A 19707-nucleotide genomic window follows, 5' to 3' on the forward strand; every position below is an offset into this window, starting at 1 on the left:
CCTAATCCATAAACCTCATGTACAGGTTCACAGCCATTAAAATCTCATTTTCATGCGTCCATTGAGAAGCCATCATACACTTTTAAACATGGATTAATCTAAGGCATGTTGACAACAAACTCATGCGGCTGGCGTTTGTAGATTGTGTAGACCTACCGATAATCCGACAATAAATATATTTGTGTTGTTTTAGTTCTTCTCACAAGCACAAAGCTCTGGATGCCTCTGCGTCTTACTGTATATGTACAGTTGATGATGTACTTTGCCGATCAGAATGTCTGACGGGAGGCGAAAGACTCAGATGTGGTAGGGCTAGTGGCATGTCTCCATCTCATCCATATACCATTGCTTCACACCTAGGTGAGACAACTATTGTTCTTGATGCTTTCCATATCGCGCATGACCCTCCTGAAGATCCAAGTACGAGAGTCGCTTGCAAAATCTGATAGTCTGGATCCATGGCAAACCTGCCAATTATTTGTAGGGCGAGAGTCACGGCCGGGTGGCTGGCTCCAGCTGAACCTCTAGAAGGAATTACAGTGCAGAAGTGATCATTGTTGCGTTACTCGTACCTTCGACAGAACAAAAGAAGATTCCGCAGATTCCACTGTCCAACGACACTTATTCTGCAAAGATTGTATTTGTACTTCCGGACAACATATTGCATCCAAGGATGGGCAATCCAGGTGAGCACACTGCTCCAGTCGCACAATGTATCGGAACATGGTTCGCTCATAAACTAGCCGTCTTTCGGGGTCCGTAAGGTCGGCCCATCAGCGCGACTGTTTAAAATCTCGGCGGCAGCATGCAATATGAAAAGTATCGTGTGGCACATCAGGATAGGGCGAGAGCGCTGTCGGTGAGAGTAGTTTCATTTTTTAATCATCCAAATGTCAATTTACTTTGGCCTTTCTCCGGTCGGCCTCCACGACCATTGCCTCGTTTCTTTGATGCGACACCCCTTTTGTTGCCGGAGGAAGTGGCAGGAGCTGGTGATGTACGCCTCAAACGATCCTCGTCCTGGAGATCTTTGGCAAAATGCCAATCTTGATGGCTCTGAAATGCCTCCGCGCAATCCAGAGCCTGATTGCAGCGGCTGCATAAAAATTCTGTGATCTGTGGTTGTTTTAAGGCCGAGAGGCCGATTGATACTTCTGAATTTCTGCTCGCCTCATCCCCCTGGGTTGAAAATGCAGCCTTGGAATCTACGGTGGGGGATGAAGACCCCTTTTCCTCACATATCATGCGTGATCCGGGTAAACTCTGCTCACCGCCAAAATCATCGTCGTACTCCTCAATACTATCTGGCTTGACGAAGAATTTTTGGATTCCTGCATCGCCTGCACGTCGTCTCTTTTCGGATCTCTCCGCAGATAAAATGGCGGTCGCGTCTCGCAAAACTGCCTTCTTCATAGTTTTGGCTTCGTCTCCTTTGACTAAAAACGCCCCAATACCCATATTACCGCTCACGCCATCCTCAAAACCCCCAACACTTAGACTCAAATTTGAACATGGCCATACTCTCCCATCAAGCATGATTTGGTTTAGAAGGGTCTTGGCTAGTTCGAAAAGGAGCGTCTCATTCATCTTCTTTCCTTGCGGTATGGGTGCTTGTCGGGATTTGGTTTGGGCACCATGTCTGTGATGCAAATTGATTGTCTTGGGTCGTCTCTTGTTCTCTAGAACTCCCTCTTCTACTAAACGGGAATGTATGTCCGCCACGAAAATGCGGAGCCATCTGTTAGCCTGCTCGGGGGTGTTGATGCTAGGTCGGAATGATTTTGCAGACAACATTGACTTTATTTGAGTTCGTGAGTTGACATCACTGGTGTCATTTCCTCGAATAACATTGTGGACCCATGTCCCGGTTTCTTCTCCTAATTTCTGCTTCAGATGCTCCATGGGAACAAGCAAAAGATCGTTGACCATATCTGTATTAAATAGTTTGACGACTTCCTCGCCTGTCTTACCTCCAAGATTTCTAATCTTTGTGAATTTGAAGCCTGACAGAAATTGCTGAACAGCCCGATTTCGAATGACTGTCTGTTGATTTGGCTTCTTATGTCCGGAACCCAGTTTGGAAAGCATTTTGTTTTGAGCAATGCCGGCAGAACAAGTATATTTGAGTTTCTCACGTATTGCGGCCCGGACTGTACGTACGATTTCAGAACCAATAAGCATTGCTATATCATCCCAATCAGGATCATCAGTTTCTGTCTCATCTGTATCTAGATCTACCAGTGCATCCGCCTTCCAGTCAAGAACAGTCGTGGGAGGTAAAGGCAGTTGTTCTGTCAAATCGTCATAAGGAGCGGGGCCTTGCAGCTCTGGATATCTCTCCAAAAGGATCGCATGAACTTGGGAGGAGAGATCCATGAAAACCTCATCTACACTAGCTTTCTCCACCCTCTGCAGATCGTTGGGAACACAATCTTTTATACACGCTAGTATCCGTCTTGACTCGAGTCTGTAAGGATCCAAAGAAACCTTATGTATAGCAATGTTCTTAAACGCATCGTCATGGTAGGCCCATTTCTCGTCACCTTCGCGCCAGGTCGCAACATGTTGACATATGAGATCCGGACAGAGCTTTTTGGCTTCCGTGATATTTATATGGCGATTGAGACCGAATGCCCTCGCTGGATAATTGATAGCTATGAGCCCTTGCCTGTATTGAACCCGTGTATTAGCTTTACTCTACCTTTAAAAGACATAACTGCCAACCATTATGAAAGAAAGAATCCTTACCATTGTTGCACCGCTAATGGTTTTTCCTCCTCGATTCCTAATCTTACCATCTCAACCTGTGCATAAAATGCATCAAGGTCAAGATGTGCGATCACTCTCAGAGGGCATGATGTAGCAGAAACAGCCAATTGTGCAAGCTGTCTGTATGTAAACTGACTCTTCTTGCGGCGCGACGGTGAGACTTGAAGAGGGGAAGACTGCATGAAGGGTTGCGAAGAAGACATGGCTTCAGGTTTCCTTTTCGATAAAAATGTTTGTGTGCTGTAGATTGCTATTCCCTTGCCATAGTTTGTCTAAACGATCCGAATAATTAGTTGCGATGTCGTGAAGAATTGCACACCGTATTTTGAATATTCAGTTCAAAACTGAAGAATGAAGTAGCTTTCGCCAAGAAATCGTTCGGCTTTGGAGAGGCGATATTCCATTTGTGTTCCAGTAGATATCAAGGTATGGCTTCGCCGTCGCGAGTATGGTGAAATGATTCCGAGTCCTACCTTGGGTACGAAGTAGAGCAATCAGCTCAATCGCTTGTTGAATAGATTGATTGACTGTAACTGCCAAGCAAACTGTCCTATGAAGGAGAAGTTGATCTTGAATATCTTATGCTCATATATACCGAAGCAGTCAATAGAGAGCACAAATGCGATCCTGACTGATAAGGACGCGTTGGAGTTTGCTTTTTTGTAATGGGAGACGTGATTGCCCGATGTACCGCGCCCCGACCATGAAGCCTCGGGAAACACTGAAGTCATAGCATAGCTTGGTATGCAACTGTGCAACCACCTTGTTGCGAGCTCATACTTTTTTATTTATTTTTTGTAGCTACAGAAACCTCTATTTTAATTGTTTGATTAAATTCAGCTGGACCCATATTCAATTAATCAATCATCTGAAAATAATTATATTGTTTCTACCAAATCCTCGGCTCATTTTGCTCTATATCTTACTACCTTAATTGTTGTTTTGCGTAGCACGTACACATTGAGGCCGCATATGGTTGAAATTTCTGAGGTCCATGAAGCAAGAATGGTCTTTCTTCTTGACAAGTTACACTGCATCCCAGTAAAGAGGAAGATTTAGGCTAATTATCAGCTCAGCATTTGTGAATAAACAAGTTCTCATGTAACCATCGGCCGGTGTACCTTCCTTGATAGTCGAGCATCTAAGTCCATGTTTATATTCTCAATCTCCTTTTGACAGCCGGTTCTACAAGGCATTTTGCGATTAGGAAGTGATTAACTTCAAGGGGATCAGAAGTTCATGGGCCAATGGAAAGCTTGGCTAAATTTAAGATCTTCATGCATTCTTTCTAAAGTTTCTGCACTTTTGAGTTAGGGTCAACGGCGTTGCGCTAACTAATGACATGCAGGATGGATTGGAAGGTACCTTGAGAGGACATATCGGACTTACCGAAGACGTGCTTGATGGATTGCAAGGGAGGTCGACTTGGAACAGGATGTAACATCGATCGGCATATTATTTGTTAGCATTTCAATGTTGATGATGTTCTGTATGGTAAAGACTTACAACAAGACCTCGGGGCTGTGATGGGTGGCTTTGGAGAATAACTATGAGGACTAGACTGGTTGTAATGACGGGTACACAAACAGTCTCGCAATGCATGGGAGCGTTTCGGGATTGGTGATGTATTAGTTTTTGTGGACGCGCTATCAAATTCCTGCGGAATAAGGCTCTGTTGTATTAAGACGTAGGTAGAAGAAGTCTTAGAAGAGTTAGACTAAAGGTGAATCAACTGACAATTCCATTTGAGTCTTTCATTCAGAGTCCCGGAGGAGAATCTGATGACTATCGACCTTATCATGACTGATTCCACAATCCTTATCACACTGAGATCATTAATTTTGAGTTTCCTGCCACCTACTTATGCCTGTCATCATGGATTTGGCATGAATTGAGATTACTCTAAAGCAGATAACCTTGGGTGCTACCTGTTTCTGTCATGTTTATGTTAAGATAACTAGTATAGTTGCATAATCCATGCAGCTTATCTCTCAAAATACTTGCAGCTTAAGGGCGGCTCCAAGAGGATGGTACGGCAGAACAAGGCAATGCTACCTGGTACGGCGATGATGCAGTCAGAACAAGACTATTGTGTCATATCCAAGCGTATTGACAAAATTTCAGACAACAGACCACTTCAAATGGATTCCCGTAACGAACGGACTTCGGGATGTACTAAGCCCTTCTTTCGACCCAAATCCCACGCAACTTTTTAGGACACTGCGAGTGCCCATTATCCACCGCTTAGTTGTTTGATGAGCTTCCCTGTAACTGCGAGAATGGTCTCGTTTCATCGAAGCCGTAGGCCAGGAGTACTTGGTGCCACACGAGCCGGTAGGATATGCCTGATTCTGATAGGTTGGCTCCCAGAGGAATCTGGAAAGAGTGATGTCTCGCGGACAGAGCTTCCTCAACGACGAACCTGCAAACCTCCAATGCGTCGCCGCGACATACCACGGGGAAGACTATATATTGACAGTAGCTGTTCCACTTTTCAGCAATGCTTTGGGAGAATCACCAGGGCTAGTCGCTAGGAATGACGGATGCCTTGAGGGGCGGTTATGTCCGAGTGAGATTTTGGAACATTGGCGATAGGGCATCAGAAAGGTAAACATTCTTGCTTGGTATTCGGAGCAGCGATTCTTCGAAGTGATCAATCGCGCTCGTTTCTCGAAGTGGCTTGAATAAAAATCACTACCTCTCAAACAAAGGAAGACAAAATTAAGACGCAGCTGATCTCTCCATGCATCAAACTCTCCCAGCCCAAACATTTGCTTACTGCTCAGCAAAAAGAGTGAAATTTGCCGACAAGGAAATAATCAAGACTTGAGGTATTCGACTCTTGAGACCACTCCCATCACTGAAACACATACTGACGGTCCAGATTCTCAATTTTTGCACACACAGCAACAAAATACCCCGGCATAAACGGATGGTGGATATGCTGCCAATGCCCATTGCCCGCGGAAAATTGACTGCAGTAGGTAGGCTTGGTGCTGTCCCGATTGCGCGCACCCCTATTGTACCTCTTGCTCTGTTCCTCAACAATAAGGATGGAAACAGATGCATCACGTCATCGAATATGCTAGTCCGAGGAATTTGGATCGGGAATGATTAATTGATAGGAATGATGTGATGCAGAGTTGTGGCGGGAGGGAGGCGACTTGCAAGATGCAACGACTGTAGATGGAGTTTCTTCTGGGATGTGCTGTTTCATCAGGAATATGAGCTCATTTTAAAAGTGTTGCTTCTCTACGACGTTTACCGATGCTGGGTTTCCATTGAAGTTGGTAATAGGGGTCATATAGACAGTTGGCGTGGAAGGGTTTGCTTAGGGGCGTTAAAAATCATTTCTTCCTTTATCCTGCATATTCCAAAGATCACTAGTTTTTCATGTAAAAGTATCATGCTCGAGGGTCATTGTGTTCATTGCTGTCACATCGGCACGAAGATCCACGGCTGGAATCGAGCTGTGATAGGTGTAGCTGGATTGTAGTCGATCCATACCCTCAGGCGTAATCTCCAACTTTATACATCAGAACATCTGGCTTTTCATGGTGAATTAGATTAAGTATTAACTCCTAACAAGTTCCTGCCTGTCTGGTAATCAAACTCGATAATTTCTCAACATCGTCAAGCCTAACGAGAAGTTGCTGGAAGGTCTGGCGGTTGAACCATGTACCATGTTTCGAATTGGATTCAGCCTCAATGTTGACGAAGTTTGTGCCATTTTTAGTACCCACAAACTCTCTCACTGAGAGCCCTTGAAACTGTGCATGGTGTCCTGCCGTCGCAAGCTTCGGAAGCTCTGACATCTTGGTCGCCGTAAGTACGGGTGCCCGAAGCAAAGCATTGGTTGGAAGTCCGTCGGGAATCATGGAATCGAAGGCATATTGGCATACAGCTGGATCTTGCGCTAATGGTGTCAACTATCTCGAGAATCCCTATACCGATTCTGCAACATCCATTCGACGTCCTCGGTTGTCAGACAAGACAAGATAGGGCATGGACCAGTTGCGTCCCGTGAAACATATTCTCATTGTACGTAATCCAGCTTTTTAAAAATGGGACTAAGCTAGTCATATATTAATATCTGTGTTAGGATCTGTGACAGATGCGAGAGGCGAGCTTTTTGGTTCATACCACCTGTTAGTATACTAACAAACCGGCGAAGGCGAAAAAAAGATCATACTATAATACCTTCGCATAAGTCGACGATCAACGAGAGCTGTCTCGACAAATGGGAATCCGCTAGAGCTTGCAATCATTGAACAGATGTGATCGCGATGCGCAAGATTATAGATGGTGGAGACAATGAACTGAGGTGGAGGTATCGCTGTAGGTTAAGTACTCTCGAGACTCAACAAGCTTGAGGATATAGCCCTCTGTTGGCATACCTTTTCTAATCTGAAATTACATTAATGATTACATGTAGGTAGTGATTCTATATACTGGTATGGAAATCCATCCAACGCCGATCCGATATATTGCAAGTGCTGGTTTCAAAACATATCTCTGCTTCATGTCACAGGGCCTTCTTTTAAGTTTATTAAGTGTGTATGAATCTAGGCTATGTATGTCGAGTATTGCGGGAGCGAAGGTCTCCTAGTTCTGTTTCATTCGTGTTTCGTCCAATGTCTTCATATTTCGGGCGCCCAGGCAGATTAGCTTGGCCTTCCTTGAGTTGCTTCGGCTTCCTTCGTCGCCGACGTCTTTCAGGACGTACCTCATTAGGTGGAATGAAACAGACTGACGCTCGAAGGCGATCCACAGATGGACCAATCGAGAATTGACTTTCTGTATTTTCGTGGTTACAGCAAGGACTTCTCTTTATGGGGAGAAACCAGTCCATAAAATGTTCTCCCATGACTGACTTCCAATTTAATAGAGCAGATCCAAGATCCCAAGGATTATCCCCGGGAGACATTTCAAGTATTGCAAAAGTGCGCACAGCCTTTTGGTCTCTACTCAGTCGTTCAGAGTTTTCTATATGTGGTTGGAGCTCGCCAATTGTCGATGTTTCGACATTTTGCGATGGTGGGAAAGTGCTTAACGAATTATCAACAATGACGTCTATTGATTCTGACCGCGAATCTCTGACATGGAAATTCTCATGCGCTGGATCAATTGCTGCATTGATAGGGACTTCCGTAACGCCGGCCATTCGTCTTGCGTCCTGCGGTGGAATTGGTTTGGATAATCGGTCGTGCCTGATAGTCTTCACGTACGGCCGATTTATCTGACTGCCGTCCAAGGGGGGTGGAGTATCCAAGGGATACGTGATCTCGGGATACGTTTGTGTTGTGGTGGCCGTCATACTGATTTCAGCCAATCTTTGAGGCGAGGGCTTTAGTATTGCTAGTCTATGGATCTTTCCGAATCTACTGATGTCTTCGACTTGTGTCGAATTGTCAACAGCCAGTCTCGCGGATGTACTGAACATCGTCCCAGTGAATAAGCCAAAGAAGGCAGCTCTGTATACTTATGGTCAGCAACAATTATGTCAAGATGACTACTGGCTTACAATGCGAGAACGGCAATGAACTGATGGTTGACAGAAATGCCCTGATGACAAAATCAGTCAATGTTAGCAACGTCCCATTTTTTATCTCCACAGCTGCCGAACAGAATAGTGAGGAAAATAAATCGTCAATTCTATCAAGGGTATTCGGGCGGTATTGGCAAAATAATGTATGGAAAACAGTCATACCTGAGTGCCACGCTGCTGATTAATGTATATTGCCATCACTACAAGGGTATTTATACAAAACAAGGCAGCATATCCAACAAATTGGATGAAGAACTTGAAATTATTCTCGCCAATAGGACCTCCTACCCTGAAATTTGTTAGCCACAAGGATGCGAAGAACGGCGGTGGACATACCACGGGCAATAATGATCCATTTTGTATATACATCTTCCCACAACACTACAGTGATGCTGACGATCCAATTTCCATATGCAACACTCAGAACACCATCTAGGTTTTCCATCCCTTTCCGCGCAAAAGACATCTTTTGTGTAAAATAATTCGAGACCAGGAGAATCTGGGTCATCTTTAGACGCATCAAGATTCCCTGAAGTGTATTCTTCTCCACCAATATCATCTTTTTGTTTTTTTCGAGGCTGACTTCTTGTAGCGCCGACTCCCAGTGGCGCGTAGGGAGGATCGAAGGTCGTCATATACACCACTCGGAAAAAAGACGAGCCCATGAGGATGAACAACAGAAAATATATAACCAGTATAGGCACCGCGGCTTTCGTATTTTTCTGTTCGACCAAAAGGTAATTCACTGAACAGCGACATGTTAGCAAGCTGATGAGTCTAGATCGCAATGTTCTGCTCCTTACCACAAAGAATGGCGACTACAACATACGTTGAATATCCAACCACGCCGGCGAGTACGAAAGGTATGAACCGCGCAGTCCATATATTCGCGGCACGCCTATTGCGTTCGATATCGCTGTGCAACATGACTAAACAGTCGTTGGCATGAATGCCAATGGGAAGAGCTATGTCCGAACCTGCAATAACGATTCATTACAACAAGTATTTGAGTATGTTTTTCAGCGAAGGTATCGTAACTCTTATTGATATTGAGTAAGCAAACATCTCTTTCATGGTAAGGTACAGAGTACAGAAAAGTGGAGATAGTTTTGGATCATGTAATGTGTTTATGGATCTTCAAATTACAGAATGATATCAAGATTGAGGATTGAGGAATGAGGATTGATGATTCAAATAAATGTTTCCAAGATTCCGATTTCCAACATTGAGAGATTGCAGGTTGTCGCTTTTGAACGAATTGATATTAGATTGATCCACTGTGTATTTAAAGCGATTTAATTATTACTGTAAGCTGGTAACCTTATTTTCACTAACCTTAATTTGACCCGAGAACACGTGATGGCATCAATTGGTCGCCGCATTTGTCAGCAGACCACATGAATTGTATTGACAAAATCTCTACATACATCTATCAATATCTGCACACGAAGCCTCTTAAGTCGACTGAATCCTATAGTTGACGCTAAAAAGCTAAATTCTCCGTTGCTCTTATAATGTTATCGATAGGGCTCTTTTTATCGCCGCATCCAAGACTGGAAAAATGGGCCCCTAGGTAGGTAGATGTTCGCTTCAATCTCCACAAAGTTGCCTGGAACATATCACACTGAGCATCCCTCGAATTATGTCATTCATCCTATCTTAGGTGCCTTGATAGAATAATCATCATCGGCTGCGGCGATCAAATTGAGCCTAGAAGCATCAGAATAGCTTCAACTCACTTCATGTTGGCAGCAAATATCTTACTGAAATGGCATCAACCGCCTTTAGCGAAGTAAAAGATACACAAGCATTGAATATTCCTCGTTACGTTTGTTGTTAGCTCGTCTGGACGTACTCCATCAGCAAACCTCACGCATGAGCAAATCCGTCTTGGTTATCATCCCGACGTGACCTTCCTCCACACCATTTTATACTCAAATCCCTGACTTCATCCGACGACCAGAGTCACATTAACATGGATAATACACACTAGGAGGGGACCCCAACATGTTGTGAATGTCGACGAGGCTGCTCAGTAGAGTTGAGCCGCAAACGATTTCCAATCCTTATATAACGGTCATGAGAAGATCTGAGGCTGTTGACATCTGAAGATGCCTCGAACAGAATCGAAGCAGGCGGTTCATCAGAACATTCCATGCGTCGGTTGTCGCCTCTCCGACACACCATTTGCAATTTGTGTCTCGGTTGAAGTACGTAAATTGATTTCATGGCCTAGTCTTATCGCGTATATTAGACAGTGGGCTGCCCCATTTTCTCAACCATTTTCTCAACCATCTCGAGAATCTACTGCGATTTTGTTCCCACCACAAGAAGATCTTGAATCTTCTAAAGCACACTGAAGCCTATACTCTTCTATGGTTACCTATGATTTGTACCACCGAATATAAAGTATTGCTTATACCCATCCATCATGCTCGATGGAAAATTCATCTGTATCCTCACTAACTGCCTATAGTTCCTACGGGCGATACTAGATCTACCCCCTTTTAGTGATTTGATAACAATAAGAATGTAGCTCGATCGAAGAGTTCTGGTCTTGACTGTGCCATTGGAGTTATCCGTGGCTACTCTACCTCATGTCAGATCCATGAATTGTCGTATTTTGAAGCTATGCTACTGACTGATTTTGGCTCGTTTCTACCATTTTATTGTGCTTCAAAAGCTTCGTCAATGATACCGCCTCTATCTGGAGCGTGCTGTCTTGAGGGGCTGGAATACTACAGGCAGTGACCGAAGGATCAAATATATGCTTTGATCGCACTAATACCTTGAAGCTCATCGGGTTATCCTACACGCCCCTCGGACAAATATCCCGATCTTTAGGTAATTCTAACTTTAAGGAGGCCTGAACCTTAAAGCTTCCACACATATCTTCACACCATTTTCATCGTCTTGTTCTTTGACCCCAATCCCATTTATTGGACTTGGCTTCACTCTGTCCTGAACATCCTAGGCGTTCCATTCTCGACTCATCATCCGTATTAAGAGATGCTTTGCAGCCACGATAAGGTTGTGATTGGCGCTACATTCACAGCTGGATTGCCGAGGATTAGCGGTCTTAACTTCTGGGTGTACATGGCAACTGGTGGATGCTCCGTGTGGACAGCCCTTCTGCAATCAGGTCTGGCATATTAGCAACGATTATTCCGTATGAGAGGGCCATGATCTCGACCAGCAATGATTACAACTCCACTGCACGAATGATTATCTCGAGTACGAATGATCATATCCTCACATCTATACAACATCAAAACTCCGTCTTCATTTTTGCGGTGGTTATTCTTAACTCAACTCAATATTTTTAATCCTCATTGACTGGGTTCTGGTCTTTTTCTTTGGGGCCCAAAAAGGGCTCGTTCGCGGATGTTCAACATTTCAAACAGAACCGTTTTTCACCGAGCTCGGATTTAGATTGCCTAGGGAAAAGTCCGCCCTAGGCATACAGCGACACATGTACGCTAGCATGGCCCGCTTTTTGAGCGTCATGCCTAAATCGGGCTATGTGGGCGGAGATGGAATATGAGCTAATGCAGGTACAACCTCCTGCTGCAGCCTTGTTGATCAATCACACACTCTAATTGAGTGTAAATTTATCCGGGCCCTGATTTCATGAACAGGGAATGAAGCTTCTTTCCGGATGTGATCGCTAATCACTATTTTTTATTCCCGCCTTATTCTCTCGAGCGATTTATAGAGAATAAAGCGTCATATCCTTCGAAGTGTCTAGGTAACCGTGCACTAAGGGCTTAAGACTCACCGAGAACTTCGTCGAAACGAGAAGCCCTCATTCAGCGCCTCCAGCAAGACTTGTCCCCATCATTGCAAGATGCCCATATATTGGTTCATCACAATTTGACAAGCGTATGAGAAATCTTGCAGAACGGATCCCATCTCTTTCCAGCTCACCGCGATCAGAAAGATTTTTATTCTCTGTGACTTAGCTGCTAGGGTCTAAAAGTGCTAAGCCTACTATTCTGAACATGATTTCGATGGCTCGGCACACCGAGAGCTTCGGTGAAGGCTTTTGGGCGAGGTATCATTCTACATAAATAAATATTGATACTCCTCTGCCTGGCCTTTTCTCTACAGTATCATCGCTCTGCATCTCATACAACCACAACCTCAAATCCTTACGAAATCTCACACTCGAAGATAAAGCAATTCCCCCCATATCTGCCTTGTCAGACTATTACCTCCTTTCCCCTTCTCCCTCGATACAACCGACCTTTTGCTTTCGAAATGCCTGCTCAATCAGCTCCAAAAGCCGATGTATGGGTGTGGTCTTGTTGTGCGTGCCGTGATGCTAGGCATAACTATAAATCATCGGGAATGACCACGCAAATTCCGGGCTGCCCGGAATGTGGCCATCTGCGGTGTTCTAATTGTCTTGTGCAATGCGTCAAAGTCGGATCCCACCACTATGACTGAGTATGTCAATATCTACATATCTATTGGAGTTTCATTTCAGTTCTAACGTATCGTCTAGTCAACAAACTCCTTCGATAACTTCGTCTGTTCTGGCCTACTGCATATGAGGTGTATCTGGGGATTTAGTACTGGCTTTCGATAAAATGAATTGAGGAGGTTCGAGGTACATTTGTGTTAAAATTTTTTGTGCAGAGAGTTTATGGTTTTCAATTGTTGGCTGCATTTTATCATGTCATGACATTTCTGGAAATGTGGCATCAGATTGGATTATAGATTTTACAGCTTTGCGTCATTCGTTTTTCATATAGAGCTTTCTTAAAAGAAGGTTTCACATTTCATATCATACAGTCAAACAAAATTTAAAACTTTGTTTACACATATCTCCATGCAAGCCCGTGTCGTCTGCATCAAAGATTGCTTGATGGTCACAGTGCATCGTCATACAATGGCATCGATAATAGCTAAAGTTGCATGCATCGCGTTTTCATCTTTGTCCTGGCGTGTATCTCGCAAATATGTCTTGGTTGAGCTTAGTTCTTTCATGACAGAGCTCTGCCTCTTTATATCTTCGTACACAAAATCTCGCTATGTAATGGGAGTCGTTTCGGCTTTGTTAGCATGATTCCGAGTGACCGTACCATAAAGCTTTCCTCCTCACGGGCACCAAGGCAAAAGGAATAGATTCAAAGCAAATTCATCTACTGCCTTGAAAGTGGTCTATTACCAAAATTTTATCTGCCTCGTCATATTCTTGGCTGTACACGCCCGGAAAGATCATTTGTTGGAACATGGCTTCTTCTTTCAGAGTATCACTTCCATCCCAATCGCGCTATTTTGGAGGGCAGAATTGGGCAATGATCAGTATTCCCAGTTACCTCGGAGGATTTCAGAAGCTGCAAAACCTCTCTGTTGAACAATAGATACTACTCTTCAGATATTTAACTTTGCTTATACTGCCCACGATTTTTTTAATCTCTCGATATCTTTCTTTTTTAACAATTCGAGCACATCGCACTTTTACAATGAATTATCAATTACTTCCACTCGCCAGTAAAAGTGGCTTCATATCGCCATCGCAGACTGGCCATGGATTAAGTCATACCAATTACTCGCAACAAACATTCCAGTCACAGTAATTGCAACTATGGCAGGAAACGTAGCGAAAACCTCGCAAGCGAGCCACGGGGCACATGTCATGGGGTGTGATTCTGCTGTTACTGCGGTTTGAACAGTGATGGGGCTTTGACGGCTGTCATGCATATGTACTGTACGCCTATGCACAGTACGATCTGTGGATATGAAATATGTCAGAACTGTACCACTGAACAGGTGAAAATACGAGAGGGAACTTAAGTGAGTAATATTCTGAACCCATGGAGCTATTGGAGAACGAATTGGAACCTAATGCAAATGCAGGTATACATCCCGGTATCTTGATAAAATTTGTGCGGATTCTGAGAGAGGGATTACTAGTGGAGAATTACTTCTCGGTGGGATGATAGCGCTTATATCGGTTTCAACCCCTCCCGTTTTCCTCATCCACCGTGATATTTGCAATTGCGCATGGATTTATTTTTTTGGTTTGCAAAGCGCCGCGCATTGCATATGATGTCGCCTTTGGTTCACAATTGATGATCGTTTTCGCATATTAGACTTCAGCTTCCTTCTCCGGATTGTTGGTTGGGCCAGGGTCTAGCGAGAAAGGACAAGGATTCAGGTGCTGATGGATTACACTTTCGATCTTTTTTTAATACTGCTCTAAAGGTGCCTAAATTAGGCGATATGAATAGAGAACGACCAGTCCATCTCTTTTTGTCTTGATAAAAGTCTAAGCAATGCTTACATTACTTCTTTGGTTCAACGATAGTATGCAAACAAGACCGACAGTCCAATCATCTGGTAGCAAGACTTGGTACTCCTCTTCGGTGTCTACGTACAGATGAAACCACAGTGCAGTTCGTCCATTGTCTCGATTCGGCGAAGCACATATAGCCCACAGCTAGGTGTTCCGCAAGGTTACCCGCCCCCGTGAAGCGGATGCCGGCAGTGCATACAAAACTTCCGCTGACTTGTGAGTGTGACGGGTGTCTTACACTTTGTTTCCACTCACTCTGCGTGCTCTACATTAGGCTTTCATGAAGATATCCTCAAATCAGCATGTATTACCTCAGTCACTGGAACCTTGGTGGAAGAACCGAATCAATATTGAGGATCAAGGGCTGGGCCCCCTTTCTGCTGACATATACACGTTTGATAATTGGTCATTTGTTTCTATGTCGGAGACATACAGCCATTCTCCAAGACATCGCTAGCATGATAAGATACACCGAAACTGGACAATAAATCCACCTTGCAAAGCGTGGCTGGCTGGGGCAAATCACGGCATTGTAGGGCATATTCAGCTTTAAAGCCCCGCCTACGGTGAGATAATTGAGTAAAGAATGCTTCATCTAATGTCAGGAACTGTGGTAGCACAGCATGTTGATGATGATATTGGCACGGGGATTTATGGAAGTGGGGTATTTCTATGTATGTTTCACTCAGCCAGCACACAACCACGTGTTGCGGCTCTTACGAGACTCTCTCCAATGGCATTGTCCAAATGCCATTTATCAATATTCGAGATGTGCGATATCGTCATCATGGAATTGTTGTGCTTAGATAAAGCCTTTAGCATCACCCTACTTCCGGGACGCCTCCGACCATCCCCAACAATGCACTTCCTACTTCAACCCTCAAAACCCGCAGCAATCATTTCTTGTCATTGAAACACTATTCCAATGTGTAAATCTCATCTACAGTGAGGACATTGTTACTGTCTGCCCAGATACTCAGTTTCGCCTGATCATATCGTTCATTTATAACGATGTGCCTTATGATTGTTTTACTGTGCCCGTCCACTTACTGAACTACAAAAACTTTTTTGTCGCCATGACCTGCTACACAAAGTCATCATTTCAGGGCTGTAGGATTCCCAACACTACATACACGGCTCACTTCAGCCTTATGCAACGGCAGTGCTGCTCCTGTTTTTCCTTTCCTTTTTGTGTTTTCAAATATTCATTCAAAGAAGGTTTTGCCGCGAAAGGAACCAGACCAGAATGCGTCCCTCTCTCGGAAGACCCGCTTTAGCGGCCTTTGTTGGGGTTGGCCGCGACCCCAACATCGGTATATTGTATTAGACTCGGTTCTTATTTTAACATACAGTACTTGGAATCTATCCTTCGATATTAACGGTACATCAAACGCTACGGAATCCTTCATGCTAACATTAACTTATCTTAGAACGTTCAAAGGGTAGTATATAGAAGGAGCAGGCGTGGCAATCACAAGTATTTAGGGCGATTGTTGTCGCGAAACTGGAGGGCGCCAAATAGTAAAAGCTTTTCATGCAGGTGAATTTCATGCTAGCGATTATGGTAAAACCCATATCTTCGCCCACAAATGCCTTGCATACTCGCGATCTCGTCCAATAGGAACTGCTAGACAATGATGTAAGGGTTTTCCATCATCTCGCCCAAAATACTGGTATCACATCACATCTCTAGATTGCGGCTGTAGATATGAAAGTAAAAAGTAAAATATCTAATGATATATTGATAGTCGATGAGGGATGCCGACATCAACTTCATGAAGCGTTACAAAGTCCTGTGGAGGCAGGCTACTCAGAAACTTTCTCTCTGTCCACCTTCAGGATTCGCTGTGTTACGGTTGGAAGGAAATATTGGATGACTGCATGTCGAGAGTTGATACCAGTTTTGAGGCACAAGAGGAGACAACGTAGACGGAATTATACGATTCAATCCATGCAATCATACTTGGTTAGATACAGGATCATGATTTTCTCGGCAAAATATCTCAAATTATATCTATAATATATTTATGAGATGTATATATATATATAGGTATATTGAGATATCTATAAAAAGAAATGTAAAATTCTCTATTCCTGCTTTACATTTCTAATTTGGGATTGATTGATTGAATTGGTGTGATGAGTAATCGATCTGAGAGGGAAATTTTGATCACGTGTATGACGAATCTTTTCAAGGATTCATCATCGATCGAGGAGATTTGGTTAAAACACCAATTCAAAGCATTTCTTTATTCTTGCTACTTGAGAGATGACAAAATCATACGATTAAAACATGATGGGAATAGCATCACTTTTTTGTTACACTAGGTAAAATATCATGAGAATAATATGGTCAATGGAATTCGAATAAAAGATAAATTCATCTTACTATGATGATCTTCTCAACCGGTTTGCGGTAAATCTAGGCTTTTATCGGATGAAACTGTTAACCCAGCCCAAACTAAAACGTCATGATAACCCCCACTATCCAAGGTGTATTCTAGGCACAGTTAGTGAGAGAGAGAGAACGCGCGAAACTAAGGCAAGACACTACACTCCACCACATTCCTCAAATTTCACCATAGATCAATACTGTACCTGAAGGTATCCTCCACAAAAATCAATTGACCAGATACGGAAACGGGGACTGGATTTAACCTATCAATTGCTATACAAAGAACATACATCCTATTCTGCACTGGCCCTTGCTCGAAATACTGTTGTCGATCGCAAAGCTCGGTCTCAAGTCGTCGCATAATACAAAGTGTTGGTATATCCATAGGAATTTCCTCTCAACACTGGCCTCACCGTCCCTCTCGAAAACAAGTATCTTAAGGTTTGCGACAACCGCATGGCTACTGTAGTCAGTTGCTCCTAGTAAGCCCGCGAAGGAAGTTCTCAATAAGAGGCGCAACGACATTCTTCTCCTGGCACCCTCGCTCATAATGGCTGAAACCACGACGGCTGCGGCTGAAGAAAGACAATTCGTGGCTCATTTCAGTCAGAAGCAGCATGTTTCCTCCCCGAAAGAGATCCAGCAAAATTCAAGGGATAAAGAATTGGGAGCAAGTTCAGGGAGTTTGAGTGTGCGAGATTTTGAATTGGTGAGAACGTTAGGAACTGGTAAAGTTTCCCTGCAGATGATATGTGTTGTGCTGTGTAGCTTAATGACGGAGCCTGCATTAAGTATGCTAATTTATTTTGCTTGAATAGGCACATTCGCTCGCGTGTACGATATTCACCCCAATGATCTCGCTTGAATATTTCTGATTTGATACCGTGTAGCTGGCTTGCACGTCTTGCGAACCCCGCAGAAGAGGATCGCGATAAGGTCTTCGCGCTGAAGGTCCTACGGAAAGTCGAAGGTAGTATCTATCTATAAAAATGGGGCCGGTTCCATTTACTGACAATGTCTAGTCATCAAACTTAAACAGGTTGATCATGTCAATCATGAGCGTTCGGTTCTTGCAGATGTTGCTGGCCATCCTTTCATTACTACATTAATTACTTCTTTTGCTGATCACGACTCATTGTATATGCTAGTAAGTTCATCAGATCCTCCCAAATCCTTCTATCTCCATTTTCCATTACCAATCAGACCCCAGGGGCTTTGTCTTAAGTATTGAACTAACTTTTGTTTCTACTAAGCTCGACTACTGCCCTGGAGGTGAAGTATTTTCTTATTTACGAAAAGCCAAACGATTCGACGAGAACACAGCACGATTTTATGCCGCCGAGATAGTTTTGATCCTTGAATTTTTACATGAGCGGGAGGGGGTTGCATATAGAGATATGAAACCAGAGAACCTGTTATTGGATGCTGAGGGACATATAAAGCTGGTTGATTTTGGATTTGCAAAACGTTTGGGAAACAGTAAGCTGCCTCACTTCGAGGACTGTGTCGGCCGTTTATTAACAATAGTGAAGGGGAAACATATACCTTGTGTGGTACACCAGAGTATCTTGCGCCAGAGGTTATTCAATCGAAAGGCCATACAACAGCTGTTGACTGGTGGGCTTTGGGTATATTGATTTACGAATTCTTGACGGGATATCCACCGTTTTGGCACTCGAACCCAATAGAGATTTACAAGCAGTACGTATCTCACTATCTTTTCCCTACTGTCTCGCATCAATTTACACATCATCTAACACAAGATTCGGCTAGAATTGTTACCAAGCCAGTCTCTTTCCCTGCTGAACCTGCTATTTCATCTGCCGCGAAAGACATCATTCGCCAATTTTGCACGGTCGATCGATCACATCGTCTCGGAAATATATCTGGTGGCGCAGCACGAGTTAAAGATCATCCATTTTTTCAGGGAGTGATCTGGGAAGATGTATATTACAGGAAATATCGTGGTCCGATTATACCCCCTTTGAGATATCCAGGCGATGCTCAAAATTTTGATTTATATCCCGATGAAAAAGAAGGAAGAGAACCATACACAGAGGAGCTCGCGGCAAAATGGGACGATTGTTTCAAGGAATTTTAGATTATTGCCCAAATGTGGGTTCATACATGAAGGGCAAGGTATTACTCGGCGAATGTTGGGGCGAGGATGGGATTGGTGTATGGCTGTATCAATGGATTGGTTTGCGGTCTTAGATACTGCAAATGGCGTTCTTGGGTGCGATACAGGGTCGGTTAAAGAGAGGTCGGTTACAGAGAATCAGGGGGCATATCAGACATCGCTTGTACACTTTCTTGTGGGGATGGAATTAAATCCTGGTATATATGGACGAGTTTTTTTCAAGCTTGAACTTTTAGGGCTAATCAAGCTCAGAGAGGCTTAAAGACTTTATCAATCAGATCTTTGATATTCCCATATGAAATGTGGAATTTTCGTTTTCGAAGTGGTGTTAATTTTACTCTGTGCAAATCCGCTAGTGAATACTCTTTTCGCATCTAGATCCGATCTCTAAGCGATGTGCCGCTGCTCCATACCAAGACTCCCGCCTCAACTTGCTTGTGGAAATCATGGTGAATGAATAGCACACGGACACTCGGAAAATAGATAGGATACAACTAACTGTTGGTGCGGAGTACGTGGAACCTCAATCTCAAATTCTCAATCATGTATAT

The 19707-nt window shown here is 43.6% G+C and overlaps 8 protein-coding genes across 8 annotated transcripts; 2 read left to right on the forward strand and 6 right to left on the reverse strand.

Moving 5' to 3' along the window:
* Positions 1-882: 882 nt before the first annotated feature.
* Positions 883-2798, reverse strand: SS1G_03164 (hypothetical protein; the record flags this gene model as incomplete). Its single annotated transcript, XM_001595026.1, has 2 exons — positions 883-2668; positions 2749-2798. 2 exons carry the CDS (start codon positions 2796-2798, stop codon positions 883-885), a joined length of 1836 nt encoding a protein of 611 aa, XP_001595076.1.
* A 1068-nt stretch (positions 2799-3866) lies between these two features.
* Positions 3867-4223, reverse strand: SS1G_03165 (predicted protein; the record flags this gene model as incomplete). The annotated part of the gene is made up of 2 exons (XM_001595027.1): positions 3867-3954; positions 4159-4223. The coding sequence occupies 2 exons, from the start codon at positions 4221-4223 to the stop codon at positions 3867-3869; spliced, it is 153 nt and encodes a 50-aa protein (XP_001595077.1).
* Positions 4224-4889: 666 nt separating this feature from the next.
* SS1G_03166 (predicted protein) lies at positions 4890-5640 on the reverse strand (the record flags this gene model as incomplete). Its single annotated transcript, XM_001595028.1, has 3 exons — positions 4890-5114; positions 5247-5448; positions 5549-5640. 3 exons carry the CDS (start codon positions 5638-5640, stop codon positions 4890-4892), a joined length of 519 nt encoding a protein of 172 aa, XP_001595078.1.
* Positions 5641-5701: 61 nt separating this feature from the next.
* On the forward strand, positions 5702-5887 carry SS1G_03167 (hypothetical protein; the record flags this gene model as incomplete). Its single annotated transcript, XM_001595029.1, has 1 exon — positions 5702-5887. One exon carries the CDS (start codon positions 5702-5704, stop codon positions 5885-5887), a length of 186 nt encoding a protein of 61 aa, XP_001595079.1.
* A 463-nt stretch (positions 5888-6350) lies between these two features.
* On the reverse strand, positions 6351-8783 carry SS1G_03168 (hypothetical protein; the record flags this gene model as incomplete). The annotated part of the gene is made up of 7 exons (XM_001595030.1): positions 6351-6685; positions 6936-6960; positions 7496-7817; positions 7998-8243; positions 8294-8334; positions 8480-8601; positions 8654-8783. The coding sequence occupies 7 exons, from the start codon at positions 8781-8783 to the stop codon at positions 6351-6353; spliced, it is 1221 nt and encodes a 406-aa protein (XP_001595080.1).
* A 3339-nt stretch (positions 8784-12122) lies between these two features.
* Positions 12123-13854, reverse strand: SS1G_03169 (predicted protein; the record flags this gene model as incomplete). The annotated part of the gene is made up of 5 exons (XM_001595031.1): positions 12123-12266; positions 13211-13351; positions 13491-13595; positions 13642-13672; positions 13805-13854. The coding sequence occupies 5 exons, from the start codon at positions 13852-13854 to the stop codon at positions 12123-12125; spliced, it is 471 nt and encodes a 156-aa protein (XP_001595081.1).
* Positions 13855-14658: 804 nt separating this feature from the next.
* Positions 14659-15060, reverse strand: SS1G_03170 (predicted protein; the record flags this gene model as incomplete). Its single annotated transcript, XM_001595032.1, has 2 exons — positions 14659-14877; positions 15055-15060. The coding sequence occupies 2 exons, from the start codon at positions 15058-15060 to the stop codon at positions 14659-14661; spliced, it is 225 nt and encodes a 74-aa protein (XP_001595082.1).
* Positions 15061-17566: 2506 nt separating this feature from the next.
* On the forward strand, positions 17567-19117 carry SS1G_03171 (hypothetical protein; the record flags this gene model as incomplete). The annotated part of the gene is made up of 5 exons (XM_001595033.1): positions 17567-17744; positions 18039-18163; positions 18270-18495; positions 18549-18717; positions 18790-19117. 5 exons carry the CDS (start codon positions 17567-17569, stop codon positions 19115-19117), a joined length of 1026 nt encoding a protein of 341 aa, XP_001595083.1.
* Between the last annotated feature and the right edge of the window lie 590 nt (positions 19118-19707).

This window comes from Sclerotinia sclerotiorum, genomic scaffold (assembly GCF_000146945.2).
Source record: "Sclerotinia sclerotiorum 1980 UF-70 scaffold_4 genomic scaffold, whole genome shotgun sequence".
Taxonomy (NCBI): domain Eukaryota; kingdom Fungi; phylum Ascomycota; class Leotiomycetes; order Helotiales; family Sclerotiniaceae; genus Sclerotinia; species Sclerotinia sclerotiorum.